Source organism: Balaenoptera acutorostrata, chromosome 5, assembly GCF_949987535.1.
Source record: "Balaenoptera acutorostrata chromosome 5, mBalAcu1.1, whole genome shotgun sequence".
Lineage (NCBI taxonomy): Eukaryota > Metazoa > Chordata > Mammalia > Artiodactyla > Balaenopteridae > Balaenoptera > Balaenoptera acutorostrata.
In genome coordinates, this window is record NC_080068.1 from 22,612,817 (window position 1) to 22,626,252 (window position 13,436).

The 13,436-nt window shown below is 42.3% G+C and overlaps 1 protein-coding gene across 2 annotated transcripts in view; it reads left to right on the forward strand.

Moving 5' to 3' along the window:
• The window catches only part of NFKB1 (nuclear factor kappa B subunit 1), a 124,206-nt gene that overhangs the window by 95,911 nt on the left and 14,859 nt on the right, over positions 1 to 13,436 (forward strand). For both annotated transcript variants that reach the window (XM_057546739.1, XM_057546740.1), the window contains exons 12-16: positions 2,715 to 2,858; positions 4,123 to 4,212; positions 5,942 to 6,127; positions 7,303 to 7,444; positions 11,332 to 11,446. In XM_057546739.1, the coding sequence (XP_057402722.1) occupies positions 2,715 to 2,858; positions 4,123 to 4,212; positions 5,942 to 6,127; positions 7,303 to 7,444; positions 11,332 to 11,446 (677 nt within the window). The remainder of the gene's footprint in view (positions 1 to 2,714; positions 2,859 to 4,122; positions 4,213 to 5,941; positions 6,128 to 7,302; positions 7,445 to 11,331; positions 11,447 to 13,436) is intronic.

Below are 13,436 nucleotides of genomic sequence, written 5' to 3' on the forward strand. Positions count from 1 at the left end.
AAAGCAAAGAAAGACCATAATGACTTTTCAGTCTGAAAAGATGGAGATTAGGAAGAAACCGAATCATAATCTTTAAATTATGAAAGGTATGGTCAGGATAAATGCAGGCGTCTTTACTGGCAAACTACAACCCAGAAAGTGAGAATGAGGTACTTTTAAGGCACGTGCACAGCATAAGGTGGTAGAGGCTAAAAGTTTTATCGACATTTGTGAACTAAGCTGTTATCTTAAATCATCAGCTATTAAAGGAAGCAAAGATACGTTGGAGTGTTTCCCCCAAAATGGTGACCTAATCTAATGGAATGCTCATCAGACCTTGTATCTGATCTTCACTCAGCCCTGACCTCGTACAAGTCCCTCAACATCCTAGCTTCGGTTTCCTCTTCTGTAAAAGGAGATGTTTTAGTGAGTGGCCACTTAGGTCCCTTTTAGAATAGGCTGATGTTTCATAGTACATCCCATGGTCCACTGTCAAAAGCAGACCACAAGGGTAAGTAAACCCAGTGTGAAAATCCCCATGTTCAATTCCATGGAAATTCAGACTGCAGGTTCTTCTATTTAAAAAAAAAAAAAAGCTTGTCACATGGAATTTTCTATATCAGTTTCTTGTCATTAACATCTTAATGGCTGTAGGATAGTTAATATTTTTTAAATTGAGTCTTAAAAATTCCCATTTTACAATGAAATATAACCAGTGGATGTCTCTGTTTTATAAGTCAAAAGGAGTACATAGCAAATACCAAATGATCTCTTTGCTAGAAAGCGTGTCAGTAGATAACATTTATTTCTGAAGATGAACATGTTGTCTGCCTTGCTCTTGTATTTCATATTTCTGATGAACTAATATCCCATGTGAGATCAACAGTTTATAGGGTGAGTAATAATTGTGACTTAGTTATGATACAACTGATGGAGAAACTTTATAAATCTGTCCAAAACCTTTGATAAGGAAATTGCTCAAGTTTCTCCACTTCGAGGTCACCCCTTTCTGGTGGAAGCATGTTTTCTTCAGAGTTGACCCATGCTGGCTTTTTTCTTCCTAGCGAGTCTGGACAGGATCCGTTTTTAAAAGATTATTTTTTAAGGGTACTTTGCTACCCTACTTCAAACTGCACTTAGATGATCACGACATAATCAGTACACAACAGCATTCTTTCTAGCCCTGAGATGACTGAAACAACGACAGAATTAGAAATAAGTGAAGATCTTTCTGAACATAAACAGTGACCAGAACTGATGTGAAGAATCAGAAATAGGCCAGTTGTCAAGTATTGGGCTGCTGATTGAAAAAAAGAACACCATATTGACTGTTGATTTAATTTAAACAAAAACCAAAAACTTCTTTCAGTGCTTTATTTCAGAAGAGAGAAGGGAGAAAAAATATATAGGGTGGGAAAATCAGAGAAGGGAGAGAAAGGGAAACAGAAAGAAGAAACAAGAAAGGAACAAAAGACCACAAAGTCACTGGCAGAACTCAGAGGGGCAGTGGGGCTGGTGAGAAGCAAAAGAAAAACAGAGCAACCACATGGGGAATGAGGGGGGAAAGTCTAAATAGTATCTAGACTTGGCCAATCGAAAATCTCAGAGGGCATTACTGTATTTTAGTCAAGTAGTGGTCTTAGACTTGTAGCCTCATATCTCATGAGTTACCAATGACTGCAGATCCATCTTTTATTGTCTTTCTGGGATGCATGCATTTTTATTATTGTGGTGACCACCAAGGAACAGCCTCCAACACCTTATGTCTGCACTGTCTCTGCCTCTCACTTTGACTCTTTATTTTATCCTGTGCACCAGTGACAGATGAATCTTTCTAAAATACCACCATGTACATGGCATTCCCCAGTTCAAAAACATTCCATGGCTCTCCTGCCTGTAAATTAAATCCCTTAGGTTCATAATCCAGGTGCTTGGCAGTGTGGTCCCAATCAGCCCCATTTCTCAAGAATTCCTCATACTAAACTTTCCCTTCAGCTAAGCTGACCCACTGCTGTTCTCATAAGCATGCTGTGCACATTGGTTCCTTTGTTACTTTCCCTCTACATCCCCTTCCCACAACGTCCTCCCTTTGTCCTCTCCTGATACAGAGTTGATTCTGGGAAGCCTTTTCCTGAATTTTCCAGCCCACAGAGACTCCCCAGAAGTCCTTCCTTGAACTCCTGGAACCCTAGCTGGCACCGTGAATTTAACATATATAGCATTATAGTGCTTTGTCTTTAAGTCTTTCCCCCAGAACCTTAAAATTATATTGGAGGGTTCTTGACAGCAAAGACATGATGTCATACTTCTCTTTATCCTCAGCACTTAGGTCGTTGTAGACGCATAATAAATGTTAGCTGATTAGTAACAGTTGTTTTGTATGACCAAGTGAAAATGCTCAGTAATGTTGTTCTCATTCAGTATTTTCAGTCTCTTCATCTTTGATGGGCAGTCTAGTCTCTCACTAACTTGAATGACATGGGGGACTTAAGAAACAATTGCAGAGAGAATTTGGGTGTGTACTGTTCTGTGGTCCCTCTGAGGCTGGTTCTTGGTCTTCGTGCTCATTGGAATAAATATAATGCTTCTTGACATTTGGCATCTCTTCCTCCTTGGGTGCTTTCTATTTCCCTTTAAGATGTTTAAAAATACCATCAGAATCAGTATTCTTTCTGTGGCTAGTAGTGGAGCTGAATCAATCTTTTCTCCTCTGGTTTCTCTTCCTTTAAATACAGATAAAGAGGAAGTGCAGAGGAAACGGCAGAAGCTCATGCCCAATTTCTCGGATAGTTTCGGTGGCGGCAGTGGGGCGGGAGCTGGAGGTGGAGGCATGTTCGGCAGCAGCGGTGGAGGCGGCGGCGCTGGAAGTACCGGCCCAGGTACGAACCAAGCCTGTTCTTTCACATCTGAAAGGGCAGATTTTCTTCTCCTTGTCTATGGGTTGAGTGTTGTGACATTATTGAACATGATATATTACATTACTTAAAATTTCTCAGCAAACTTTTTTCCAAAGAAATGCATGTTCATCTTATAACATGTGGATAGATTAATACCAAAAACTGTAAGAAGGAAAAAAGTCACGAAGGCCAGTTACCCAAAGGATACCTCTTAACATTTTGGTATATTCCCCCCTCCTTTTTTTTTTTTTTTTGGTACGGTTGTCTTGGTATTCTTTGGAAACATTGGAAAGGTTTCATACTATATTTGCGCTATGTTGTAGATACATAAAATCCTGCCATCAAAGATTAGCTATTGTTTTTTGGCAGGTACATACATTATAATACATATTTATACATTTCTCCAAGCACAGCTGTGATCCTCATTTTGCATAGTGTTTTAATCCATTTACTCGTATGACCTATTTATTATCATGATTGTGTATAGAGTCATGTATGCTGCTTTTTCCTAATGGTTTAACATAAGCATTTCCCCATGGTAATAGAAATTTTACATAAGCATCATTTTTAAGCATCATTTTAATGGCTTGTAGTAATTCATCAACAAACCGTAGTATAACTTACTTGAAGATTGTTTCCTGTTTCTTATCTAAAATGTTGCAGTGAACTCCTCTATCCACATTGCTTTTCTTTTATTCCAGATAATTTTTGTAAATTAGATTCTTTGAAGTGAAATTACTGTGTCAGAGAGCATGACAACTAACACTCGCTGCTTCCCAGAGTTTTACCAGCTTGTGCTTCCAGCAGAAACGCATGAGAGTGACCGGTGGGGGCGTGGTTCTCTTGAGGAGCCAGTATATGTTTCTGTATTTTGTTTGGTTCAGTTTTTCCCTCCAGGGGTCACTTTACTGTCTTCTGTGTCAGCAAGTCTGAGTCTGGGTGGCAGCCACTCACCGTTAGCCTCTCCCCTCCGTGCAGGAGTGGGAGACTTTCTCCAGCATGAGCTCCTCCGTGCTGCCCAGAGCCTGGGCTCTGCCTGGGTTGCCAAAAATGTAACCTTGCCAGAGTCGAATTCTGATCGTCCCAGGGCCCCCAGCAATGTGCCTTGTTACTGAGTCTCAACAGAAGGACCGTGTCGGGCACACCAAAGCCTGTTCTCACCAGAGGGAGAACACTAACGTTTGCTGAGTTTCTTTTCATTTAAAAAAGCATCAGGAGGTTTCATTTGTTTTGCTTGCCATTTCAGGGTATGGCTTCCCGCACTATGGATTTCCTACATATGGTGGAATTACCTTCCACCCTGGAACCGCTAAGTCTAATGCTGGGATGAAGCATGGTAAGTAACACTTTTCTTTTTTTTTTTTAGTACTGAGAAAAGAACCAAAAAAATGATTTAAAAATTAATTAAAGCCAAAAAGTTTTTTTTTTAAATCATTACTCACCACAACATTATCTTGAAAAAAATTGATGAATGCCAATAAATTCAGAAGATACTTCTTTTCCAAAAAATTATTATTTCCTGTGGAGAGTATAGATTCTGTTCCTGATACTATATTTAAATTTATACATTTACTTTGTACGTGGCATGAACAGAGAAAGAAAAGAACATTAAATAGGGATATAGAGAGACTTGACTATGCAAACTTAAAAAAGTCACCAAACTTAGCTGTTCTCTCTCTTTTTTCTCAAATACTACACTTTTGAAGACACTTAGAGTTTTATAGGGATGGTCTTTTCTCATCAAATGTATCTCCTGGGGGCTTCCCTGGTGGCGCAGTGGTTAAGAATCGCGTGCCAATGCAGGGGACACAGGTTCAAGCCCTGGCCCGGGAAGATCCCACAGGCCGCGGAGCAGCTAAGCCCGTGCGCCACAACTACTGAGCCTGCGCTCTAGAGCCCATGAGCCACAACTACTGAGCCCACATGCCACGACTACTGAAGCCCACGTGCCTAGAGCCCGTTCTCCGCAACAAGAGAAGCCACCACAATGAGAAGCCCACGCACCGCAATGAGTAGCCCCTGCTCGCCACAACTAGAGAAAGCCCGCGCACAGCAACAAAGACCCAACGTAGCCAAAAATAAATAAATAAAATAAATAAATTTACAAAAAAAAAATGTATCCCCTAATTAGCAGTTGTCACATCATGTGTTCATACTTCTATTACATGTCCATTTTAGTGTACTCATTGAAGAAATAATACAACAAGGTCTTCTCACGTATTCAACAACTGTTTTACGTCAGGTGCTTTTACATGTTTTAACTGTAATCTTTATGATTCCTCTGTAAGGAAAATATTAGTATCTTCATTTTACAGACAGAGCGCACCAAGGTTCAGAAATGATCATTCACTCACTGAAGGTACATATCTGTTAGTGGCAGAACCAGGATCTGAACCAGGTCTGCCTGTAAAATCTCGGTGTTCTCATAGTAGCTGTCAGATAGCATAGCAGGACCTGAAAGAGTGTGATCGGAAACAGTGCACTGGATAGCTCCCACAGCAAAGAATGTGAATTGAGATCACATCTTCACAACCTGCTTGAGCATTAGGGAAAAAATTAGCTGCTCTGTTTTCAAGAACTTTAAAAATTCCACTTCCTCGCAATTCCTAGAAGAGCTTTATTTCATTTTTCTCCTTTACAGATAAACAGAATGAGGTGTACATTTTTAGAAATGTAAAAAAAAAATTTTTTTTTAAGGTCTTAAATAAGTTCTCATCACAAGAAAAAAGAATTTGCAACTACATATGCTGATGGGTGTTAACTAGACTTACTGTGGTGATCATTTTGCAGTGTGGACAAGTTCTGAGTCATTATATGGTACACCTGAAATTATTAAAATGTTATATACCTCAATTTAAAAAACGTTTTTTGAAAGTGACTTTAAAATAGCTCCAAAACGTGTTACTTATGACCATTTTAAAAGGAATTTTAAATTGTTGTTTTTCTTTTCCCTTTGCAGTAAACCTGCCTCCTACCTTTATCTGACCTTTGCTGAAACAGTGAATTATAACTTAATTAATAGATTTTACTGAGGGAAAAAAGCTGAATTTTTGCTTTTATCTTAGGAACCATAGACACCCCATCTACAAATGACCCTGAAGGTTATGACGAGAGTGATGACAGAGAGGCCATAAATCTCTGTGGGCAGGCAGCAGAGAGCACCGAGCAAGATAAAGAGTCCTGCAAGCGGGGCGATGAGGCTGATCCGGCGTACTCGGTAGGAGTGAAGGAGGAGAATCGCAGTTCCCAGGGTGAGTGAGCACGCGGGGGCCTGCAGTGTACTCCTTGGTGAGGGGGTGGGTCGGTTCTAGGTGGACAACCTATTTCCGGAAGACAGGCTTATTTTCTGTTGATCTAAAGACGGTACCTCGACGTCTGGTTCCGCGTGCTCTTCAGAGCCCTGTGTGCCTTTTGGAAAGCATGTGCCAGGTTATGTTATTCACACCGGGATGCCCATTTTCCCAGGGTTATCTTTGAATATAAAGTACAGAAATTTACGTATGCGTCTCCAGTCATCGTCATGCAGTTTTAGGGTATCACGAGAGATAATCTAAATCACTTCCACCACAGATAGGAGAGAGCAGTTTGCATAACTTTGACAGTCTCCCTTCTCTCGACTGTCATACTGAAGTGGAATTTCGCCTGAAAATAAGGACTTTTCCCTTTATCCTGATGCCTTCTTTGAAGAATTAGGATTAGGAGGGACAGTGCATATTTGGAACCAGAACCCAGTAGAGTATGTGTCATGAGTCTAGGTCATCCTAGATTATGCCTGGAAGACTTTTTCTGTAAGAGAAAGATGGTAAATATGTAGAGTTGGGGGCTACATATGGTTTCTATTGCATATTCTTTTTTTAACACCCCTTCAAAAATGTACAAACCATGCTTAGCTAGGGGGCCGTATAAAAACAGGCCACACACAGGATTTGACCTGCAAGCCACAATTTTCCTCCCGTTGACCTTCAGGAAGCAAAGTTTACAAAAACACCAGTGGCTCTTGGAGAGTCTGTATCTCTTTGGCAGAGACTGATTTTTGACACTTTTTGCCTAACAAGAGAGTCGTTCAAGACTCCCATGAAGGATTATTTCACCAAGAGGTTATTTACAATTATGGCAAAACCCAGTTAACGTTATTTGGAGATTGATTGTTCCCCTTAAGATAACAGAAACTTCTGAATTTCTTTTCCCCGAACAAACTGTAGACAGATTTTTTGGAGATCAGCCTCTGTGTTTGTCAGTGAGCCAATGTCCAGCTGTGCTTTTTCTAGTGAACACAACCCAGAAGCACCGAAAGGAGCATTTTCCACTAGGTCGACGTGTCTCAGGGTATCAGAACACTGATGCCGAGGGTCTTGGCCTCAAGCATGGCATTCCTGCAGAGCAAGTATAGGAAACTCAACTGTGATTGGGATCCATTGCCTTGCAGATGACCTCTTCCTGGAGAAGGCTATGCAGCTTGCCAAGCGGCACGCCAATGCCCTGTTTGACTACGCGGTGACAGGAGATGTGAAGGTGCTGCTGGCTGCCCAGCGCCATCTCACTGCGGTGCAGGACGAGAGCGGGGACAGGTGAGTCAGGACTCCGGCAAACAAGGGTTGTTTTAAAGGGGCGAAGAGAGATAAGTAGTGTATGCACGCTAGCTAGAAGTGAGAAGAGCTGATCAAAGTTACTGGGTCCTGAAACTGAAACACTCTCTCAAGGAAAATAATGTGTCAGTAAGGTTGAGTGGCACAATCTCCTTCTCCTGTCCTGTGGCTCTCACCTCCTGGGCTCTAAAATAGCCAGAATGCTCATCTAAGAGCACAGCACTCTGGGCAAGAAAACTAAGATGGGTGTGGGGAATGGTACTTTTTTTTTTTTTTTAACATCTTTACTCGAGTATAATTGCTTTACAATGTTGTGTTAGTTTCTGCTTCACAACAAAGTGAATCAGCTATATGGATACATATACCCCCATATCCCCTCCCTCTTGAGCCTCCCTCCCACCCTCCCTATCCCACCCCTCGAGGTGGTCACAAAGCACCGAGCTGATCTCCCTATGCTATACGGCTGCTTCCCACTAGCTAGCTATTTTACATTTGGTAGTGTATATAGGGAATGGTACTTTTTGAAAAGGCCTGCTTTATTTGTTGGAATACGATTTAGAATCATACTTAATAAACACTTGTTTATTGGAATAGTAATATTTGCTTTATTTATTGGAATAATATAATAAAATTTGGTCTTACCAAATCCCTAGAGCACTTGTTATCCCCACTGCATATTTGTAATAATAATATTCTCAAGGAAAAGCCCAATAGAGACAGCACAACAGCAGCAACAAAATAATTAGGAGGCCGTTGTCATACTCTCCCAGTTACTGGTTCCTCTTCTACTGCCTCTATTAACGGTCACCAGTCTGCGACTGAATCAGACTCTTGTGACTGTTCTAACCCACATTGTGTGGGAGTCTAACATTCCAAGCACCGTGCTTCCCATTCCTGCTGTTACTGAGCTTGTATTTGCAAAGACACCTGGCTTCTTTCTAAAAACGGTTCTCCTAGTCCTTTCATTGAGACTTCTAAAATGATCTCAAAAGCCTATAAAAATAACGAGTGACAGCAGCCTCAAATCCAAGTCAAGTGCTCTATCTAAAACCTTCCCAAAATAGTGTCAGCAATGAGAAATCCTTCTCTGTGGAAGAGCTCTTGAGCGCTGTGTTTTAAACCTCAGTTTAAACACTGAACCAAATGCTTTAGGAAAGTGCCAACCTCAGGGTTTCAGACAGAGACCTTTGTTCTCATTCCTTGCAGCTTAACCAAGGATGTGGTGTAACCACTGGCCTTGTTAATACAGTATGAGAGGAACCAGTACAGCCTTCTTTGTGTAATGTCATGAACAGCAGAATGTTTTTTACAGGGTTAAATAATCCATTTAGCATTCAATAGCATATAACCACAAGAGAAAGCAGTTAACCAAGACAGGACAGTAGCATTTCAGGTGACATTTTTAGGGACCTGCTGATGAGCCTGAGAAAGACAAGCATAGGTAAGTTAGAAGGGGACCTGCTGGTGTTTGAAGGGAGGACTGTGGAAGGGGACACAGGCACGTGCATTCAGGTGAGGGCACTGAGGGGAAGGTATAGACGTGTGTAGGGACTGCTGGTGTTCGAAGGGAGGACTGTGGAAGGGATACAGGCACGTGCGTTCAGGTGAGGGCACTGAGGGGAAGGTATAGACGTGTGTAGGGACCTGCTGGTGTTCGAAGGGAGGACTGTGGAAGGGGTACAGGCACGTGCATTCAGGTGAGGGCACTGAGGGGAACGTATAGACGTGTGTAGGGACTGCTGGTGTTCGACGGGAGGACTGTGGAGGGGATACAGGCACGTGCGTTCAGGTGAGGGCACTGAGGGGAAGGTATAGACGTGTGCAGGGACCTGGATGTACGTGGAGAGGCTGGGGAGGTGGCTTCCCTGCCCAAGCAGGAAATGAATCCTTAGAGTCCCCTCCCTGGGCCCCAGACATCCTCACGCAAGCAGGCCCACGGGGCTTGTCACAGCTGGAGACCAGAGGGGTGAGACTTGGGGAGACCAAAGAGGAGTCCTCATAAGAATATAGACAAGGGATAGCTTTTGGCCTTCACAGCTCAGTCCCTTGTTTTCACTGAGTTTATCATATTCGGCTAATAATCTGAATCCTGTGGCCGTTAGTCATCACAGAAAATACAGTGAAGAAAAAAATAATAAAAGCTTCTGGTACTGGGGAAATTCCCATGAGGGTGTGAAAACTTATGGGGGAGGGGGAATGTACTTCTGCTACAAAATGCTGAGCTGCACATGGAAATTTTTAGGCAGTTTTTGAAGTACGACCTTTTTCTTGGTATATGTGCATCATGTCTGCGTCAGACTTTGGGCCCTTTTCAGCAGTCTTCTTCCAGCCCTACGGTTCAAAAGACAGTACTGAAACCCTGAAATCATTCATTTAAAAATAGCTCTGAGATAATGAAGTCACAGTTTAGTTTTTCAGGCTCTCCTGAGTCAATGTTAATCCCAAGTAATATACACTTGCTATTTCCAAGAAGGTGGCCTGAATAAAATGACACCTAATATCTTTAGAGAAAATCCAGCCTGTGCCTCAAATCCCGTGTGTACTGCCACCCTGGGATTCCTAGAGTGCTCTGCATCATAATCTGTCCATACTTTGGAGGATTCGTCCTCCTATATGTTCATCTGCAACTCTACAGAGCGGCGCCCATGTGCCCCTGAAGCAGGAGAGCTTAAGGGATTAAGAGATGGCTTTGGGGCAAGACAGTCCTGGACTTAATATATGACCTGGATTGAGTGCTGTTATACCCGTAAGTCTCACGTTCATCACCTGAAAAATAAGGATAATATCACCTACCTCATAAGATTGTTGTTGTGATTAATCAGATAATGTATGTCAAGTGCTTGGTGTGGTCTGGTATTAGAAGCTCTAAACAAATAGTAGCCACTTTTTATTGTTGAGTCGTTTCCAATTAAGTTTAATTATAAGTTTTTTTAACAATTAAAAAAATTTGTTCCTAGGAGTGATGATTGGCACCTGCCAATGTTTTCAGCCTCATTAGTGTTAGCCCTAAGTTTGTTCAGTCCTCCTTATTTCAGTGCCTAAACTGTGTGCCAGGACTATAAGGCTGACCCAGAGGGAACCAGCCTCTGAGAGGGTCACAGGCCAGAGAGGGAGGGAGATGTATAGAAAACTGCAGTCGCTCAACCAAGCAGTAACCTTGAGGGGAGACAGCTTGGTCTGCCTAGGAAGTTGAGGAAGTCTTCTCCGAGGATGTAAGGTTTGCGCTGGCATATGAAGGATAAACAGGTGCCGCTGAGGCAGAGAAGAGGAGCAGAACCATTCCAGGCAGAGGGACTAATTCGGTGGAGAAATACAGTTACATTGTTCCTTCAGAAGTCTGCGTCTAGAGTCTTCTCCCAATAGTTAAGAGCCCGACTCCATTCTCCCTTCTTGGGATCTAGGAAGATCTTAAAAAGCCACCACACTGTATTTGGGCGGAGGTGGCAGCGCTAGGTGAGATAACTACACTCTTCTGAACAGATCCTAGTGCAGGCATTTTACACACGTCACCTGTGTGTCGGGGTAAGTCAGGGGAAAGTTAGAGGAGAAAGTGCAGGGCACAGAGGCAGAGCTGGGATTTGAACATAGGTTTCTCTGTCTCGAAGCCCGGGTTCCTTTACACCTCAGGGGTCCAAACTGAATGCCCCCAGAGACCAGAGAGCAGGCAGGTACTGGAAATGAGTAGGCAATAAAGCATCCCCACCTTGGATACAAGATGTTGCATACATTCAAGACATTTGGGGGCCAAAGAAAACTAGGTATGAGAGCCAGATACAGTCTGGGAGTCTAATCCTACCTTGGGAATCTTTTTTTTTTTTTTTTTTCCATTAACAGTTTAGTTGATTATTGCCACTATATTTTTGTTCCAGTGTCTTACACTTAGCAATCATCCACCTTCATGCTCAGCTTGTGAGAGATCTGCTAGAAGTCACATCTGGCTTGATTTCTGATGAAATTATCAACATGAGAAATGATCTCTACCAGGTAAGCAGAAATATCAAGGAGACAACTGAATAAAAATCCATCATTTGTGTGTGCGTGCGTGCGTGTGCGTGTGTGTTTCTTAACAGTAGCATATAACGTTAATAGGATAAATATGTCACATCTGTCAAGAAAAAAATGCAATTGGAAAAAAGTTAAGTTTGAAAAGCTAGTGATTTACAAGAATTTTGAAGTCTGCTGAACATGTTGACAGCATCTAGATTACATGCATATCAAATGAAGGGTGCTGAATCAGAATACAGAAAGGTAAAAAGGTTGCTAGAGAAGGAAAAAGTGTCTTTCAAAAACAGAAAGCTCAAGGTGAAGAAAACAGGGAACACCAAAGAGATTTGCCCAAATCAGGTTTACATAGAAATTAGGTGGGCTCAAAAACAGCTTGAGGACCTCTGTTACAGAGGTCTTCAAATATTTCAGATCGGGGAGTTGACTGGAGACTCAGTGAGGCTGCCTGTTGGGCACATGCAGATTTCAGGTGAGGAAAGGAGATTCAAACTGTTGGACAGAACCAAAGCCTGGAGGCTGGGTGTAGGGAGCAGGCAGACCCGGGCCAGCCTCTCTGGGTAAGCGACCGCACAAGCAGGAGGTGAGTAGGGTTCCGCTCTCCAGAGCTGCTCCCTCCTCCCTCCTCCCTCCTCCCTCCCGGGGCTCTCTTCCTGCTGCCTTTCCCCGGCCCCATCACTCTTCTCTACAGCCTCCTGGTCTTGCCCCCTTCTCGGCTTTCCTGTTTTCTCCTTCCCTTCACACGAACCAAAGTGACTTCCCAGTCTTCCTTGGCCTCTGTGGTATGCTCGGATGCCTGATTCAAGCGTATCCCTTACTCTAAAAATACAGACAACCATCATGCACAATTATTTACACAGTAAAGGTGCCTGTTCCAGTTCTCAATTTTTAAAGCAGGTGATGTGAATCATTTTTATTTTCTCAAAGCAGAAGTCCTGAAGTGTTTACATGTATCTCTCAATAGATTTTTATCTGTGGATAGGTGTTTCCCGATAAGGGAAAGTAATGGATGTAAGGCATTAGGCTTCTTCTTTGGCTGTCATGCTTAAGATCAAAGGAAAAATGGAGTTGGGGATTCTTCGCTGACTCATAAAATAACTAGGATGAGGTCTAATTTTAGATATATATTTAAAGGATAGCTTCTTCAAATTTTCATACCATTTTGGGTGTTGCTGGTATTTGGAAAGTCATTTGGCCCTTAGAACTTGATTCTCGCAGGCTTTTGGACTGATTGTTCCTTTTCACCATCCCAAGTGTACAAAGAAAACTAGAAATGGGATGTTGTCACTTCTCAGTCCTCCTTTCAAAGGCAGCTTAACTTCACTGCCTGGAGGTCAGATTGAAGGAATTGCTTGTTTTTCTGTTTATAAATAGGACCTGCAAAGGACACCGCACAACAGGATATTAGTAGTTGTGATTTATTATGTGCCAAACTCCTTACTGTATCATTTGGGTACATACATTGAGACTCTCCAGTGTACTGGAGACAAAAACTCTCAAACCACCACCTTTGACACTTGTGTGCCTTCTGATTTGGGGACTCTCAGGAGAATACGGGTCCATTTTCCCCACCTTACCATTGTTCTCATTGATGGGCAAGGATTCGGGATCCCCCTGGTTTGCCTTTTAGGTCTTAAACACACACCCAATGGCAACTTTTATTTGAGAACTAGAAACCCACTAAGATTTAGACTTTCATTTATCCGTTGTAAAGGTTTTCTCTTAGCTATTCTTGATGGGAAATTAGACAGTTCCCTAAGTAATTTGGATTATTTGGCAATTGTCTTAAACATTCTCCCAGAATACCTTTCACTAATCTTAGTACATTTCTGTGGCCATCTGTCACGATCAAATCTCTCTGCCACCCACCCTCTAGAGAAAGACACACTCAAAATAATCCAAGTGCATAGGGTTAAGATTTTTCTGAAAATATTTCTGAAACCTGTTCCCTTTAAACCCTCTTTTCCTCTCC